Source organism: Neltuma alba, unplaced genomic scaffold, assembly GCF_004799145.2.
Source record: "Neltuma alba isolate B1F8T4 unplaced genomic scaffold, ASM479914v2 tig00010170_pilon, whole genome shotgun sequence".
Lineage (NCBI taxonomy): Eukaryota > Viridiplantae > Streptophyta > Magnoliopsida > Fabales > Fabaceae > Neltuma > Neltuma alba.
This window is the reverse complement of record NW_021635113.1, coordinates 365,263-378,974: the sequence shown is the minus strand read 5'-3', so window position 1 is coordinate 378,974 and position 13,712 is coordinate 365,263. Positions and strand designations below refer to the sequence as shown.

General features: G+C 36.4%; 1 protein-coding gene across 1 annotated transcript; it reads left to right on the top strand.

Moving 5' to 3' along the window:
* Nucleotides 1–8,284: 8,284 nt before the first annotated feature.
* Nucleotides 8,285–8,638, top strand: LOC114754601 (vegetative cell wall protein gp1-like). The gene has a single exon (XM_028943400.1). It carries the CDS (start codon nucleotides 8,285–8,287, stop codon nucleotides 8,636–8,638), a length of 354 nt encoding a protein of 117 aa, XP_028799233.1.
* The last annotated feature ends 5,074 nt before the right edge of the window (nucleotides 8,639–13,712 follow it).

Here is a 13,712-nt window from a genome sequence, read left to right as displayed (position 1 = left end):
AACTAGTGTTCGATTACTTGTTCGATCATGAGGCGATTTCAGTTTAAACTTTAACTAGTCTCGATGTTTTTCAAAGTGCATCATCTATTTCATTCGAGCTTTTCTCAGCCTTCATAAATGTCTTAATTCACTATTTAAAGAGTTTCAAAATGAAAAGTGGCCTTGATCTTCCTTTTCTATGCATACCAGTATGATGTCACTATTTCCTTTTATCGATCACTTGATCGATAAATCATTGATCCATCACTTGATCGATAATCTTAGTTATCTGTTTCAAAAGCTTTCACTCAAAATAATCGATAACCTGATCGATCAAGTAGTAATCGAACATCACTTCGATCAAGCACGTTCAGTTCTTACCCAGCATATTTAACAACTGATTGATTCTAACCATAAACTATGAGTATTCATTTTATCATTTGTTCAATTCTACTTTTGATCTTACTCTGCAAAGAAAAACTTATTGAATCAATGTATTTTTGTAGATTGTGATGAAAAACCCAACAGCTCTCTAATGGTTGTCTAAGTAGCCTGTAACCTACCTTGTCAGAGGCATTAATGGCAAAAACCGTTGCAACTGGAAAAACACGCAACCGGACTCTCAATAGCTAGAAGCTCTTCTATCTAACGGTTACTAAACTACCTCAACTATAACAGGCGCGAAGAAGCATTAAATGAATATATTGAATACGTGAGCTACCTTCTGTTGATTATTTACTGTTGCATTCAATACTCTGTTCTTCCATAACACCGAGCGTCAGTGATTATCATTTATTCACTCCATGAGAGAGTTTACTTATTCATCATTAATCACGTCTTGTGTGATACTCAAGAGTGTGGACTCTTGAGTGGGTTTGTAACCTTACGGGAAGTAAGGGGGAGTGATTGAGAGTATCAATTACTGTACTGAGGCGCCAAGAGCCTGATCAATCCTGGAACATGCTAAAATACTCAGAGGTGTTCTGAGGACTGGATGTAGGTCAAGTGGTTGAGACCAAACCAGTATAAATCCTATATCTTCCTTTCTACGGTGAAATCTTTCTAACTCACACTCTTTGTTTCTGATAGTTCATTGTTTTAAATTTCGTAAAATTTTTATAACTCACCCAATTCACCCCCCTTGAGTGAGACTGCCACTAACATTTGGTATCAGAGCAGGTCTCTTCAGTAAAGACTTGACAGTCCGAAGAGAGATCCCATGGCAGGATTCGGAGATAGTGTGCTACCGGAAGGGTGTTCAACATCCAAACCGCCAGGCTTCAACGGTGAAAACTATACCTTCAGGAAGATGAGATGAAAATCTTCATCAAGGCAACCGAGTATAGATTATGGGACGTGATAGAGCATGGTAACTACGTCCCTATGAAAACTATTGACGGACAACAAGTACGCAAGAGTCCTAGTGAGTTCGATGAAAAAGACAGAAAGTTGGTGACCCTAAACGACAAAGCCATCAACATACTTACCTGTGCACTGGGCCAACAAGAATACTTTCGAGTTTCCAGCCTAGAAACCGGGAAAGAAATGTGAGAAACACTAGAGATAGCTCATGAAGGGACCACCAGTGTAAAACAGAGTAGAATCAATACTCTCACCACATAATTCGAGCTATTCAGAATAAAGGATGGAGAGAGTGTCCGAGACATGGAAGTTAGATTCTCACATCTCATAAATCATCTCACGGCACTTCGAAAGAAGTGTAGTCAGGAGGACTAAGTGAGAAAAATTTTAAGTGGTCTCACAAAAGAATAGGAGCTGAAGGTAACAGCAATTGAAGAAACAAAGGGAGAATAAATTGGCTCTGTTGCAGCACTATTCGGAAGTCTTGTAGAATATGAGAGCAAGCAAAGATATAAAAGGAGATGAACAAGAAGAACCGTAAAAGTATCGCTCTTAAAACTCAAGAGAGCGAAGATGACAACGAAGAAGACCTGGAGGATGATGAAATAGGTCTTATCGTCAGAAGATTCAAGAAATTCTATAAGAGCAGAGCTGGAAGGAAGTTCCAGTCAAAACGCAGAATCTCAACATCTCAGAATGAGTCAAAAGAACCAATCATCTGCTTCGAATGCAAGAAACCAGGACACATCAAAGTAGAGTGTCCCCAGCTATCCAAGATGAAGGATAAAGAAAAGAAGAAAGAAAGATTTAGAAAGAAGAAAGTCTTTGTCACATCAATCTGGGGTGATAGTTCTTCAGAAGAAGAAGAAGAAAGTGATGATGAAGAAACCACCAACATCTGTCTCGTGGCCCAGGAAGACGAAGAATCAAAGACAGATGAGGTAATCACTTTTGAACCTTCTTATGATGAATTACAGTCTAAATACAATGCATTACATTTGGAATTAGTAAGAATTGTGAAGGAGTTGGTAAGCTCCAAGAAAAGAATAAAGTTGCTGAAGGAATAGCAAACGAAGCCAAAAGACAACGTAGTCTCGCCTCTAGTATGCATGGAATGCGAACAGAACAGAAAGAAGGCCGAGGATCTCACAAAAACCTTAGAAAAATTCACCAAGGGTAGTGAAATGCTCAAAGTAATTTTAGGAGCTCAATGGTGCTCTATGGATAAAACCGAAATAGGATATGATCCTGTTCAAGATAAGACAAAGGGAAAGAAGAGTAGTGGTCGATCGTATCTTACATTCTTTAGAAATGCTATTCATTCCTCTAATCCTTTTGTACTTTGCTCTTATTGCAACTGTAAAGGTCATACAACCTCTTCGTGTTATCACAAGAAGAAAGAAATTTACGGGACATTAAAATGGGTGACCAAAGGTACTTATGTGCCTAGGACAACTCATACTAACCAAAAAGGACCCAAGAAGGTATGGGTACCTAAAACATGATTGGGTTTTTTGCAGGTATGCCTCAAAGCATCCAGAATGAACACATGGTACATCGATAGTAGATGCTCCAGACATATAACGGGTGATACTAAGAAGTTCACATTACTCAAACCAAAAGACGGAGGCAAAGTAAGTTTTGGTGGTAATCAATTCGGAAGAATTGCTGGAATCAAAGAGATAAGAAGTAACAAAGGAATGAAGGTTGAAGATGTGTACTACGTGGAAGGTCTGTGTCACAATCTACTCAGCGTTAGTCAGAGTACCAACAAAAACAACTGGGTGATCTTTGATTCCGAAGAATGCTTAGTAATAAGTAAAGATGACCTGCCATTGAAGAAAGAAGAGTTGAATATAAAGCTCAGAGCTCCAAGGGACGGTAACTGTTATACACTTCAAATTGACTCTAAATCTTTTGAAAATTGTTTTATTAGTAAAAAGGAGAAAAGTTGGGTTTGGCATAAACGTCTTGCACATGTTAATATGAATCAACTTTCAAAATTAACAAAAAGGGATTTGGTTATTGGTTTACTAAAAATTCAGTACGAACATGATATTATCTGTGACACCTGTCAAAAGGGTAAACAAACAAAGTCTTCATCTAAATCAAAGAAGACAGTCTAAACTAAAAGGCCACTCCAAATGCTTTATATGGATTTGGTTGGTCCGTCGAGAGTAAAAAGTTTCGGTGGAAACCTGTACACTCTTATGATAGTTGATGACTATTCAAGATTCACTTGGACTTTGTTTCTTTCCTCTAAAGATGAAACATTTAATGCATTCATTGTTTTTGCTAAAAAGGTCCAAAATGAGAAAGGTATTTCCATTGTGTCAATTAGGTCTGATCACAGAGGAGAATTTGAAAACAACAAATTTGCAGACTACTGTGACGAGCATGGAATTGCTCACAATTTTTAAGCACCAAGAACTCCTCAACAAAACGGTGTTGTCGAATGGAAAAACAGAGTGCTCACAGAAATGACAAGGGCAATGCTGAACGATAAAGGAATTTCACAAGTGTTCTGGGCAGAAGCAATGAGCACGGCTTGCAACATCTCCAATAGAGCCTATATTAGAATGCTACTCGGGAAAACACTATATATGAGCTATACAAAGGAAGAAAGCCTAACCTGGCTCATCTAAGGATCCTTGGGAGTAAATGCTACATTCGTAACAACAACAAAGAAAATCTGGATAAATTCGATCCTAAAGCTGATGAAGGTTTATTTCTTGGTTACTCTATTTGTAGTAAAGCCTATAGGGTTTTCAACAAATGTACTTTTACAATTGAAGAATCAATACATGTTGTGTTTGCTGAAACCGAATCGATTTTAAAACCTCTAGATGATGATGCTGAGATCATTCAAAATTTTCAAAAATTAGATTCAAACAAGTCTTCAAACAAATTACCTTCAGAAGAATATTCAGAAAACAAAAATGATTTAAATGAACCTTCTTCGCAAGAAAATTTAGAGCAGCCTAAGGCTTAGAGACATAACTGAGACCATCTACTGGAGCAAGTCATTGGTAAAGTCAATAAGGGGTTAAAACCCAGAGACAAGTGTTCAATGAAGTGTGCTTCTCTGCATTTATATCCCATATTGAACCTACCAATGTTGACGAGGTCCTATCTGACGAATTCTAGATAGTCGTAATGCAGGAAGAGCTTAACCAATTCGAGAGAAATCAAGTTTGGAAACTGGTACCCAGACCTAATGATCATCCGGTCATAGGCACCACATCGGTATTGAAAAATAAGCTCGATGAGTTTGCACAAATCGTCAGAAACAAAGCCAGATTAGTAGCTAAAGGATATAATCAAGAAGAAGGCATTAATTATGAAGAAACTTATGCTCCATTAGCTAGATTGGAGGCCATACGAGTGCTCTAAGCCTTTGCTTGCATTAAGGATTTCAAATTATATCAAATGGATGTTAAAAGTGCATTTTTGAACGGCTATATTTTAGAAGAAGTTTTTATCTAACAACCTCCTGGTTTTGAAGATTCAAACTTTCCTGATCACGTTCATAAACTAAAAAAGGCTTTATATGGTTTAAAACAAGCTCCTAAAGCTTGGTATGAACGACTTAGCAATTTTCTGATAGAAAAAGGATTTGAAAGAGGCAAAGTAGATGCTACTCTTTTCATTAAAAGAAGTAGGAAAGATCTTTTGATTGTTCAAATTTATGTGGATGATATTATTTTTGGAGCTACTAATGAAGATCTTTGTCAAGATTTTGCTAAGCTAATGCGGGGAGAGTTCGAAATGCCGATGATGGGAGAGTTGAATTTCTTTTTGGGATTACAAATCAAGCAGAAGAAAAATGGCATATTTATATCCCAGACGAAGTATTTGAAGGAGTTACTAAAGAAATATGGATTAGAAAATGCTATAAGTGTAAAAACTCCTATGAGCTCAACCATCTCGCTAGATGCAAATGAAAATGGCAAGGACGTGAATCTGACCAGATATAGAGGAATCATTAGCTCATTACTATATCTCACTGCTAGTAGACCAGATATTCAATTCAGTGTGAGAATGTGTGCAAGATATCAATCAGCTCCAAAAGAGTCACATGAAGAAGCCGTTAAGAGAATTCTCAGATACCTTATCGAAACTCAAAATTTGGGGATCTGGTATCTAAAAAAGGGAGCAGAATATCTAACGGGATACTCAGACGTAGATCATAGAGAATATAAGACAGACAGAAAAAGCACCAGTAGACAATGTCAATTTTTTGGAGGGTGCCTTGTCTCGTGGTCAAGCAAAAAGCAGAATACTGTGGCAATCTCCTCAACAGAATCAGAATATGTGGCCACTGCCAGCTGTTGTACTCAGATTCTATGGTTAAAGCAAAAACTACAGGATCTAGGAATCAACTTACGAGAGATTCCAATCCTATGTGATAACACGAGTATGATAAGTCTGTCCAAGAATCCAGTCCATCATGCCTAAACTAAGCATATCGATGTTCGGCATCATTTCATTTGGGAGCATGTGCAAAAGAAAGATGTAAAGGTAGAATTCATCCCCACTGAATATCAAATAGCGGACATCTTCACGAAGCCTCTAGATCAACAGAAGTTCAACTTCTTTCGAAGAGAATTGGGAATGGTAAATCCTAATGAGTTGTAAGAAATCTCATATTATCTCTCAAATTTGAATCCTTAAATTTAATGTTTTGGTGATTAAATGACTAACTTAAGCATCAGAGTGGATAGAAATTTGTTTTGCAGGAAGCTCTATTTTGTCAAAGAAAAATAGAGGTAAACAGAGTATGGAATGATCGAACAAGACATCGATAATCATGAAGCCATAAAGGGATAATTTATTGATCACCTGATCGATAAATGTAGCATAAGAAGAAAAAGAAGAGACTTAGAACGATGATTATCGATAAGCTGATCGATAAATGGATTATTGATCAGAACATCGATCAGGAGCGGCAAGTATTTTGCGACACTTTGTTCAAATTTTGGTAAGCATTAATTGATAAGCTAATCGATAAATGGATTATCGATGAAATGATCGATAAAAAGACCAAGTACGCATTTCCTCTACTAACTTTATCGATAACATGTTCGATAATTGATTGTTCGATAATGTGATTGATAATTGTCTTCAGTATTCTTATGTGTTCTTCATATTTATCGAACACGTGATCGATTATCCGTTGATCGATAACATGATCGATAATTCTGAAGTTTATAACGTTAAAATTTTGAAAACCCCCCGTTAGTTATCGAACCCTAACTCGAACAAAACCGCTCCTCTGTTTCTAGCAACGGTCCAAAATCACTATTCCATTAAATTTTCGGTCACCCATCCACTCGAATCCATCTCTACCACTTTCTTGACTACCACCGAATTCGAAATACTCTCTTTCAACTGATTAATTTCTCAGAAATCCGTCGGTACCTCTAAAATGGCCCGAGTGAAACGGCTAAATATGGAGAGGGAAGAAAGCTCTGAGAAACGAGTCCAATCGAGTGACACTACTCCCTCAGCCACTAAGAAGCGGTATAGACTGAAAGTGAGGGAAGAATCATCCAAGAAGAGAGGTGTCCTGAAAATCCGAGAAAGTTGGACTGAAGAGCAACCTGTTCCTCCAAGAAAATCTCCTCGATCCAAATCCAAGCTACCGACAGTCACCGAGGAATAAGAAACCGAGTCAGATGATGGAGCCTCAGTTCAGAAAGCTGTGGAGACCGCATTAATAATTCCCATTCCCAAGCAACTGAGGCAGAAAAAGCAGAGAGCCAGTGAAGGTATGGCACGACAAATTCCCACAGAAGGTATTCCATCTGATTTTTCTGAGTTATTAGTTGGAAACCTAGATAAAGACATGAATTCGGCTAAGTTTAAGGCAGATTTTGCAAACTGAAGATTTTGTCCTATTGTACCTGTGGATATTAAGAGTTTAAAGAAAAATACATAGATTAATTTGGACTTGAGTGATCCTCTGGAATATTATTCAAACTGGCCGATAATTGGTGGAGAATTTTATCCTGAAGTGATTAAAAGGTTCTACTATAATATGGAATCAGTAGAAGAATATGATGAGCAGGACAATCTGGAAATGACTATTTAAGGGTCAAACTTAGAGGTAGAACCTTCCATCTTACTGGTACTAAGATCAATGAATTGATGGGAACTTAAGAGTTGATGAGAGGGGGAGATATGAATGAAATTAAAGCTTATAAGATTTTGATGCAAAGTGATGACTACCCTGGTGAGCTAAACTTTCCACCTAAACAGATGTGTGATTATTATAGAATAATCCACTATATAGAATAATCCACTATATCTATTCAAGGAGTATGATCAATAAATCTGGGAGCTTTTCACATTGAACTCAAGATGACTATTTACTGCTGGCTCGGATAATCAGTGGAGAAAAGATTAATATAGGGGCTTTGATCTATAATAAGATGAACGATTTTGTTCTCAACAAATCCAAGTCTACACCAATCCCCTACCCTTAGTTGGCCACATACATCCTACAGGCAAATAACATTGCCCCTTTTGAGCTGCAGAGTCCAAGACTAAGGTTCCTGCCTTTGGCATCACACAGCTACATAAGATGAGGACCCCTCTACCTTTTAGACCCTCACAAAAGGTGCCTCAAAAGAACAAAAGGAAGCAACCAGCTGTCAGCACCTCTAGGACTCAGGATGAGGCCGAATCCACTACAGTTCCTTCTCATACGCCTGGACCCTCATTTATGGAGAGATCTCTCAGAGAGCTGTTTCAAGCTGAACTTCAAGAGTTTGAGAAGAGAGTCTATGTCATTGCCAGAGAATATGGGGAATTCTCAGACAAAAAATTTAAGGGGATTTCCAAAATCCTAGACCTTCACCGACAAGCAATGATGGTTTTGGAAAAGGAGGTTTCTCAGAGATTTGATTATGTTGACAGAGAGATTCGAGAGCTCAAAGGGATGGTAGCCTCTCTCTGTAACAACTTCTCTGCCCCCAGCACTACTTTTAGCTTTGAGGACTTACTCCATCATCCACCATCTCCTCCTCATCATGAGCCTGGACCTTCTACCTCTCTTATACCCACTTCTCCTATTTCCACTTCACCACCAGTACCCCCTACTTCTCCCACTCCTTCTCCTACTTTGGCTCTGATCACTGTTCCCCGGCCGGTTCCCTCTCTACATATTCCACCATTATCTCCACTTTCTCACCTTCCCCCTCTTCCTATTCCCCTGTCCATTCCTACTGTTTCTACTCCTTCCCCTTCTTCATCTGATGCTGATAAAAAGGGGGAGAAGGATTCTGATGCTTAGTCTCTTTTTCTGATGAGTTTTTTTCCTGATGTTTAGCTTTCTACTGATATGCCTCTCTACTGCTATGTATTCTGACAAGTTTATTCCTTCGGTAAAGTATTTTTTTCTCACTTTGATCTATCAAATACCTTGGCTATTTTAATTTTACTGATTCTGATATTATTTGGTTAATATTTCTCACCTATGTTTTGTCATCATCAAAAAGGGGGAGAATGTTAGGATTAAGGTTTTAATGATAACAAAGTAAGTAATTTGTGTTTCAGTATGTTGATCAATCATCTGATTGATTAAGGTTTTATCGATAAGCTGTTAGATAATATCTCTATTCAATTAAGTAACTTAACAGAAACTTTGATCGGTAACGTGTTAGATAATGTGTTGATCGATCATTCTTAACTTAGTCGTGAATGAAAGTCTGGAGTAAATTATCAATCACTTGATTGATAATCAGGATGATCGAATATCGGGATACAAATTTGATAGGTATTTATCGATCACATGATTGATAAATAAATTATCGATGAGAAGACAGATAAATGATAATGCGCTCTACTCATTCTATGTTTTGATTTAATCACCATTTATTGATCACATTATCAATCAGCCATTTATCGATAATATGATCAAATATTGCTTCATAACACTTTGCGTGCAGGAACTTATTTTAGTGGCTTATTGATCACCTGATTGATCAGCAAATTATCGATCATATGATCGATAATCAGCACATCATTATTAAATCATGACTCTTAGATCACCGGATCGATAATCTCATTATCAATAATATAATCGATCACTGCACTTCATGTTTCCCTTGTTTTCACATAACCTGATTGATAAATCAGCTCTTTGATTTTATGAGAATAAACCTCTTTATCGATAACATTATCGATCAGCCTTTTATCGATCACCTATTCGATCAACCTACATAGCCTGTGTTTTCAGTAAATATACTTTTGCTTATTGTTTGTCGATAAGGTCATCCATCATCTATTTATTGATAAGGTGTTCAAAAATTAGTGTCTCAAAATTTATTTCTATAACACTTTGTTTACTGATAACCTGATCGATCAACGAGTGTTCGATCACTTGTTCGATCATGAGGCGATTTCAGTTTAAACTTTAACTAGTCTCAATGTTTTTCATAGTGCGTCATCTATTTCAATCGAGCTTTTCTCAGCCTTCATAAATGTCTTAATTCACTATTTAAAGAGTTTCAAAATCAAAAGTGACCTTGATCTTCCTTTTCTATGCATACCAGTATGATGTCACTATTTCCTTTTATCGATCACTTGATCGATAAATCATTGACCCATCACTTGATCGATAATCTTAGTTATCTGTTTCAAAGCTTTCTAAAATATCCTACCTTTAACCCCTCAGAGTGCGCATTTGTAAGCGTATGGTTCAAGCGGATCATGACACAAGCCCGTGGATTAAAAATTTCGACATAATTACTCGGGTTACTATTCACTGTTTAAATTTCAGATTATAGGTCCAACTTCAAAAATTCATAACTAAATCCATAAAAATCATATTAGGGTGTTCTAAGATTCTATAGAAAGCTATTTCGATGATCTTTAAGAGAAAAATATCCAATTGGACTTATCCTTTCCCAATTCATACAGTTTAATTTATAAATGTTACTATTTATTTCGTAAAATCTAGAACTTCTAGATTCTGTGCTTTAACTCTAGAAATTAGTATCTCCTTGTATACACATACAATTGAGGTGATCTACCTCTCATTTTAAAGCTAGGGATATGTACTATAAGTTTGCCAAATCTCGTGACTTAAATCATTCGTTTGATAGGTCAAACTGGAGCTACAAACTTACTACTCCAGGACCTACGTTTTATCCCTTAACATCTCTTTACTTTAATTCTTTTTATTTCTTTGGCATACATAACATGGGCTTACTCTTTCCTATTCATGCTCATACATTTCTATACATGCCATAAGCATTATAATTAATTACATGGCATCATATGCATCCATAACATAAATTACATAATAAGAGAATTACACAATGAATAATAATATCATTCATTGACATCAATAATTCTCCACTTTCTTCTCTTTGCTTCTCATGCCATTATTGCCCATTGATGATTAACCTATATGGTTGGTTAGGGAGGGGTGAGATTCGGGGGAATTTCAGTAGCAAACAATACCATATTAATCATGCTAGATGGATGCTAATGCACTACACGTAACTTGTTTATTCTCTTGTTAATTAGTGACATATTAGCATGCTCAAAGCTAACTTCTTGATGCATGGCCATGGAAACATAATCTACTCATCATGAATAGCAATTAAAGTAGCTAAAGTATGTCACAATAACATTCAATAACATGTACACGGCAACACACAAGCATACAACATCAAGCAATGACAATAGGTAAGTTCACTACCTTGCATCTCAAGCTTTCCTCTTGCTTTTCCTTTGACTCCCTTGACTTTCCAACCATGTGGGTATTCGGTCAACATCACCAAACATCCTCTTGGATGTTCCAAAGGTCCTAAACATAACCATAATGATCATACAATCCACTAGGACCACTAGATTACATAAAGTTCAAGACTATCTCTCTTGAACCTCAACCCTTTCTCTTAGTCTTAGGGTTTTCTTTCTAGCTTTTCTAACATAAATCTCATTATTTCCCATCCTTATGATCCATTTCTTGTCAATTAGGACTACTTTAGATGGCCTTAGATTCAAGAATATCAAATATAGAAAATTTGCTTCGCGGGTACTGTTCACGCAGAATCTCCAGAATTTTTACTCAACTTTGAAAATTCATAATTAATTCTAGAAACATCAAAACTGAGTGGTTCCAAGTCTCACTGAAACCTCCTTAAGTTAAATTTAAATGAAAAATATTTTTAGGAACCAATTCTACACAAAACAGTACCGGAATTGTACGGAACTTGAAACTCTTCCAAAAGTTCAACACTGTTTCCAGATTTCAAACCCTAACTTTGAAAAATCACCATAAATCGTATACATATCCAAATGAAGTGTTCTACCTATGGATTTAAAGATCATAGAGTGTACTTTAATCATACAAAATTTTAGAATCAGATATGAACAGTAACTAATTCGAAATAGGCATAAAATCAGGTGCTATAACCATCACATACCTTAATCTTGAAGCTTGAACTTAGGTGGACTTTCTCTCACTAAAAATGGCTCTTTCTCTCTCTATATTTGATTTTGCAAGAGTTTCCCCTCTTAAAATGGGCTTGAACGAAAATGAACTATGGATGGGGGTATTTATAGGCTTCATACTTTCCAAAATTCACATATGCCCTTCTTACATAAGACTTGATCGTAGCCCTCCATTCAACCACCCTTTCCACGTGTACACATCTTAAGCAACATAGCCTAAGAAGATGACAAGTGTCTTGGTGAGTCATGACTTCAAGAAGCTTGTAGATGCTTCTAGAGATTTCTAGTTCCCTCTAGATTCTTCTATACTCTTCTTGATTGCTCTAGATTCTTCTAACAACTTGAAGAATTCCTTTCATGCCCACTCATCAACTTGGCATTAAAATAGGGAGGAAATAAATAGAAAATTTGTGTAAAAATATTTTCTTAATTATTTCTCCACTTATCAAGCCAATCTTGCACCGTAACAGATATTTTTTGAGTCCTAACTTACCCTGTATCACCCGGACAACTTCTTAAAATTCTAGCCAATAAAAGGTATGCATATGGCGCCATCTTAGAGGAGCATAGATGAAAATAATTAGCTTTACTGACAGGCTACTTGACCTTACTGAGTCACATAGTAGAGATTTCACTATAACGGGTAGACAAAGGACTGTCTAAAATATTCCCATACTGCTTTCTGATTTTTATGCTGTCCATAAATATCTTCTGCTGACTCAGCATGATGACTCGTAGGTGTCATGATTATGCTTGGTGACTCAGCATGATGACTCATAGGTGTCATCATTATGCTTGGCGACTCAGCATGTTGACTCAGCATCGTCATGATGGCCCTTAGATATTTTCTTTGGTTTTGTCTCCTATTTAGGGGACAAAATTATTTAATATTTGACTGGAGCATTTTATTCATTCTAGAGCTCTAAAAATTCATCCAAAAATATCATAAAATTCCTCATATTCTAGAGAAAATCTGTGAATTTTCTCAGGTCATAACTCAACCTGTAGCCCCACTTAAAAATCATTCTTTAAAATGCCCTTTTTCAACACAACTAGCTTTTAAGTATTCTTAAAGCCATTTTGCTGGTCTTCTAGGGATGAGACTAATTTTATAATTTTCTACAGTCTCTTAGATCATACATCCCCATTTTACCATAATTTTCTGAGGTTTCCTTATGACTCAAACAATTAAATCTACCTTTACATCTCAAACTGAGCCATAAACTTACATCTCAGAGGTGTTTTGAGGACTAGATGTAGGTCAAGTGGTTGAGACCGAACCAGTATAAATCCTGTGTCTTCCTTTCTACGGTGAAATCTTTCTAACTCACACTCTCTGTTTCCGATAGTTCATTGTTTTAAATTTCACAAAATTTTTATAACTCACCCAATTCACCCCCTCTTGGGTGAGACTGCCACTAATACTAATAAACTGAATGTTATTAAATGTTTTAAAATTTCTTACTCTTAAAAAATTTTAGGAAATATACTGAGATTTACCTCTCATTACCTTAATTCCTCATAAAGTTTTTGGGTACAAGTCTTATGTTTTTAACAGTATTGGGGGAAAATTAGACCATAAGGTTATTAGAACCATTTTTGTGGGTTATCCTTCAAATCTAAAGGGCTACAAGTGTTCAGTTATGGAAATAATAAAGTATATATCACTATTAATATAAAATTTCTTAAACAACAACTATTTTTCAACAAATCAACCGTTCATTGGGAGAGAAGTGTGAGTAGATGTCTTATTTGTGACACCAAGAATGATCATCAAAATTAAAATTTTTCACAGCTTGGACAGCAAACTTATGAACCGCAAACATTACCCAATTCCATTATAATTCCCTCCTTACACTTTATTCCTTAATCAACAAATGTCCCTCCTTATGATCACACTA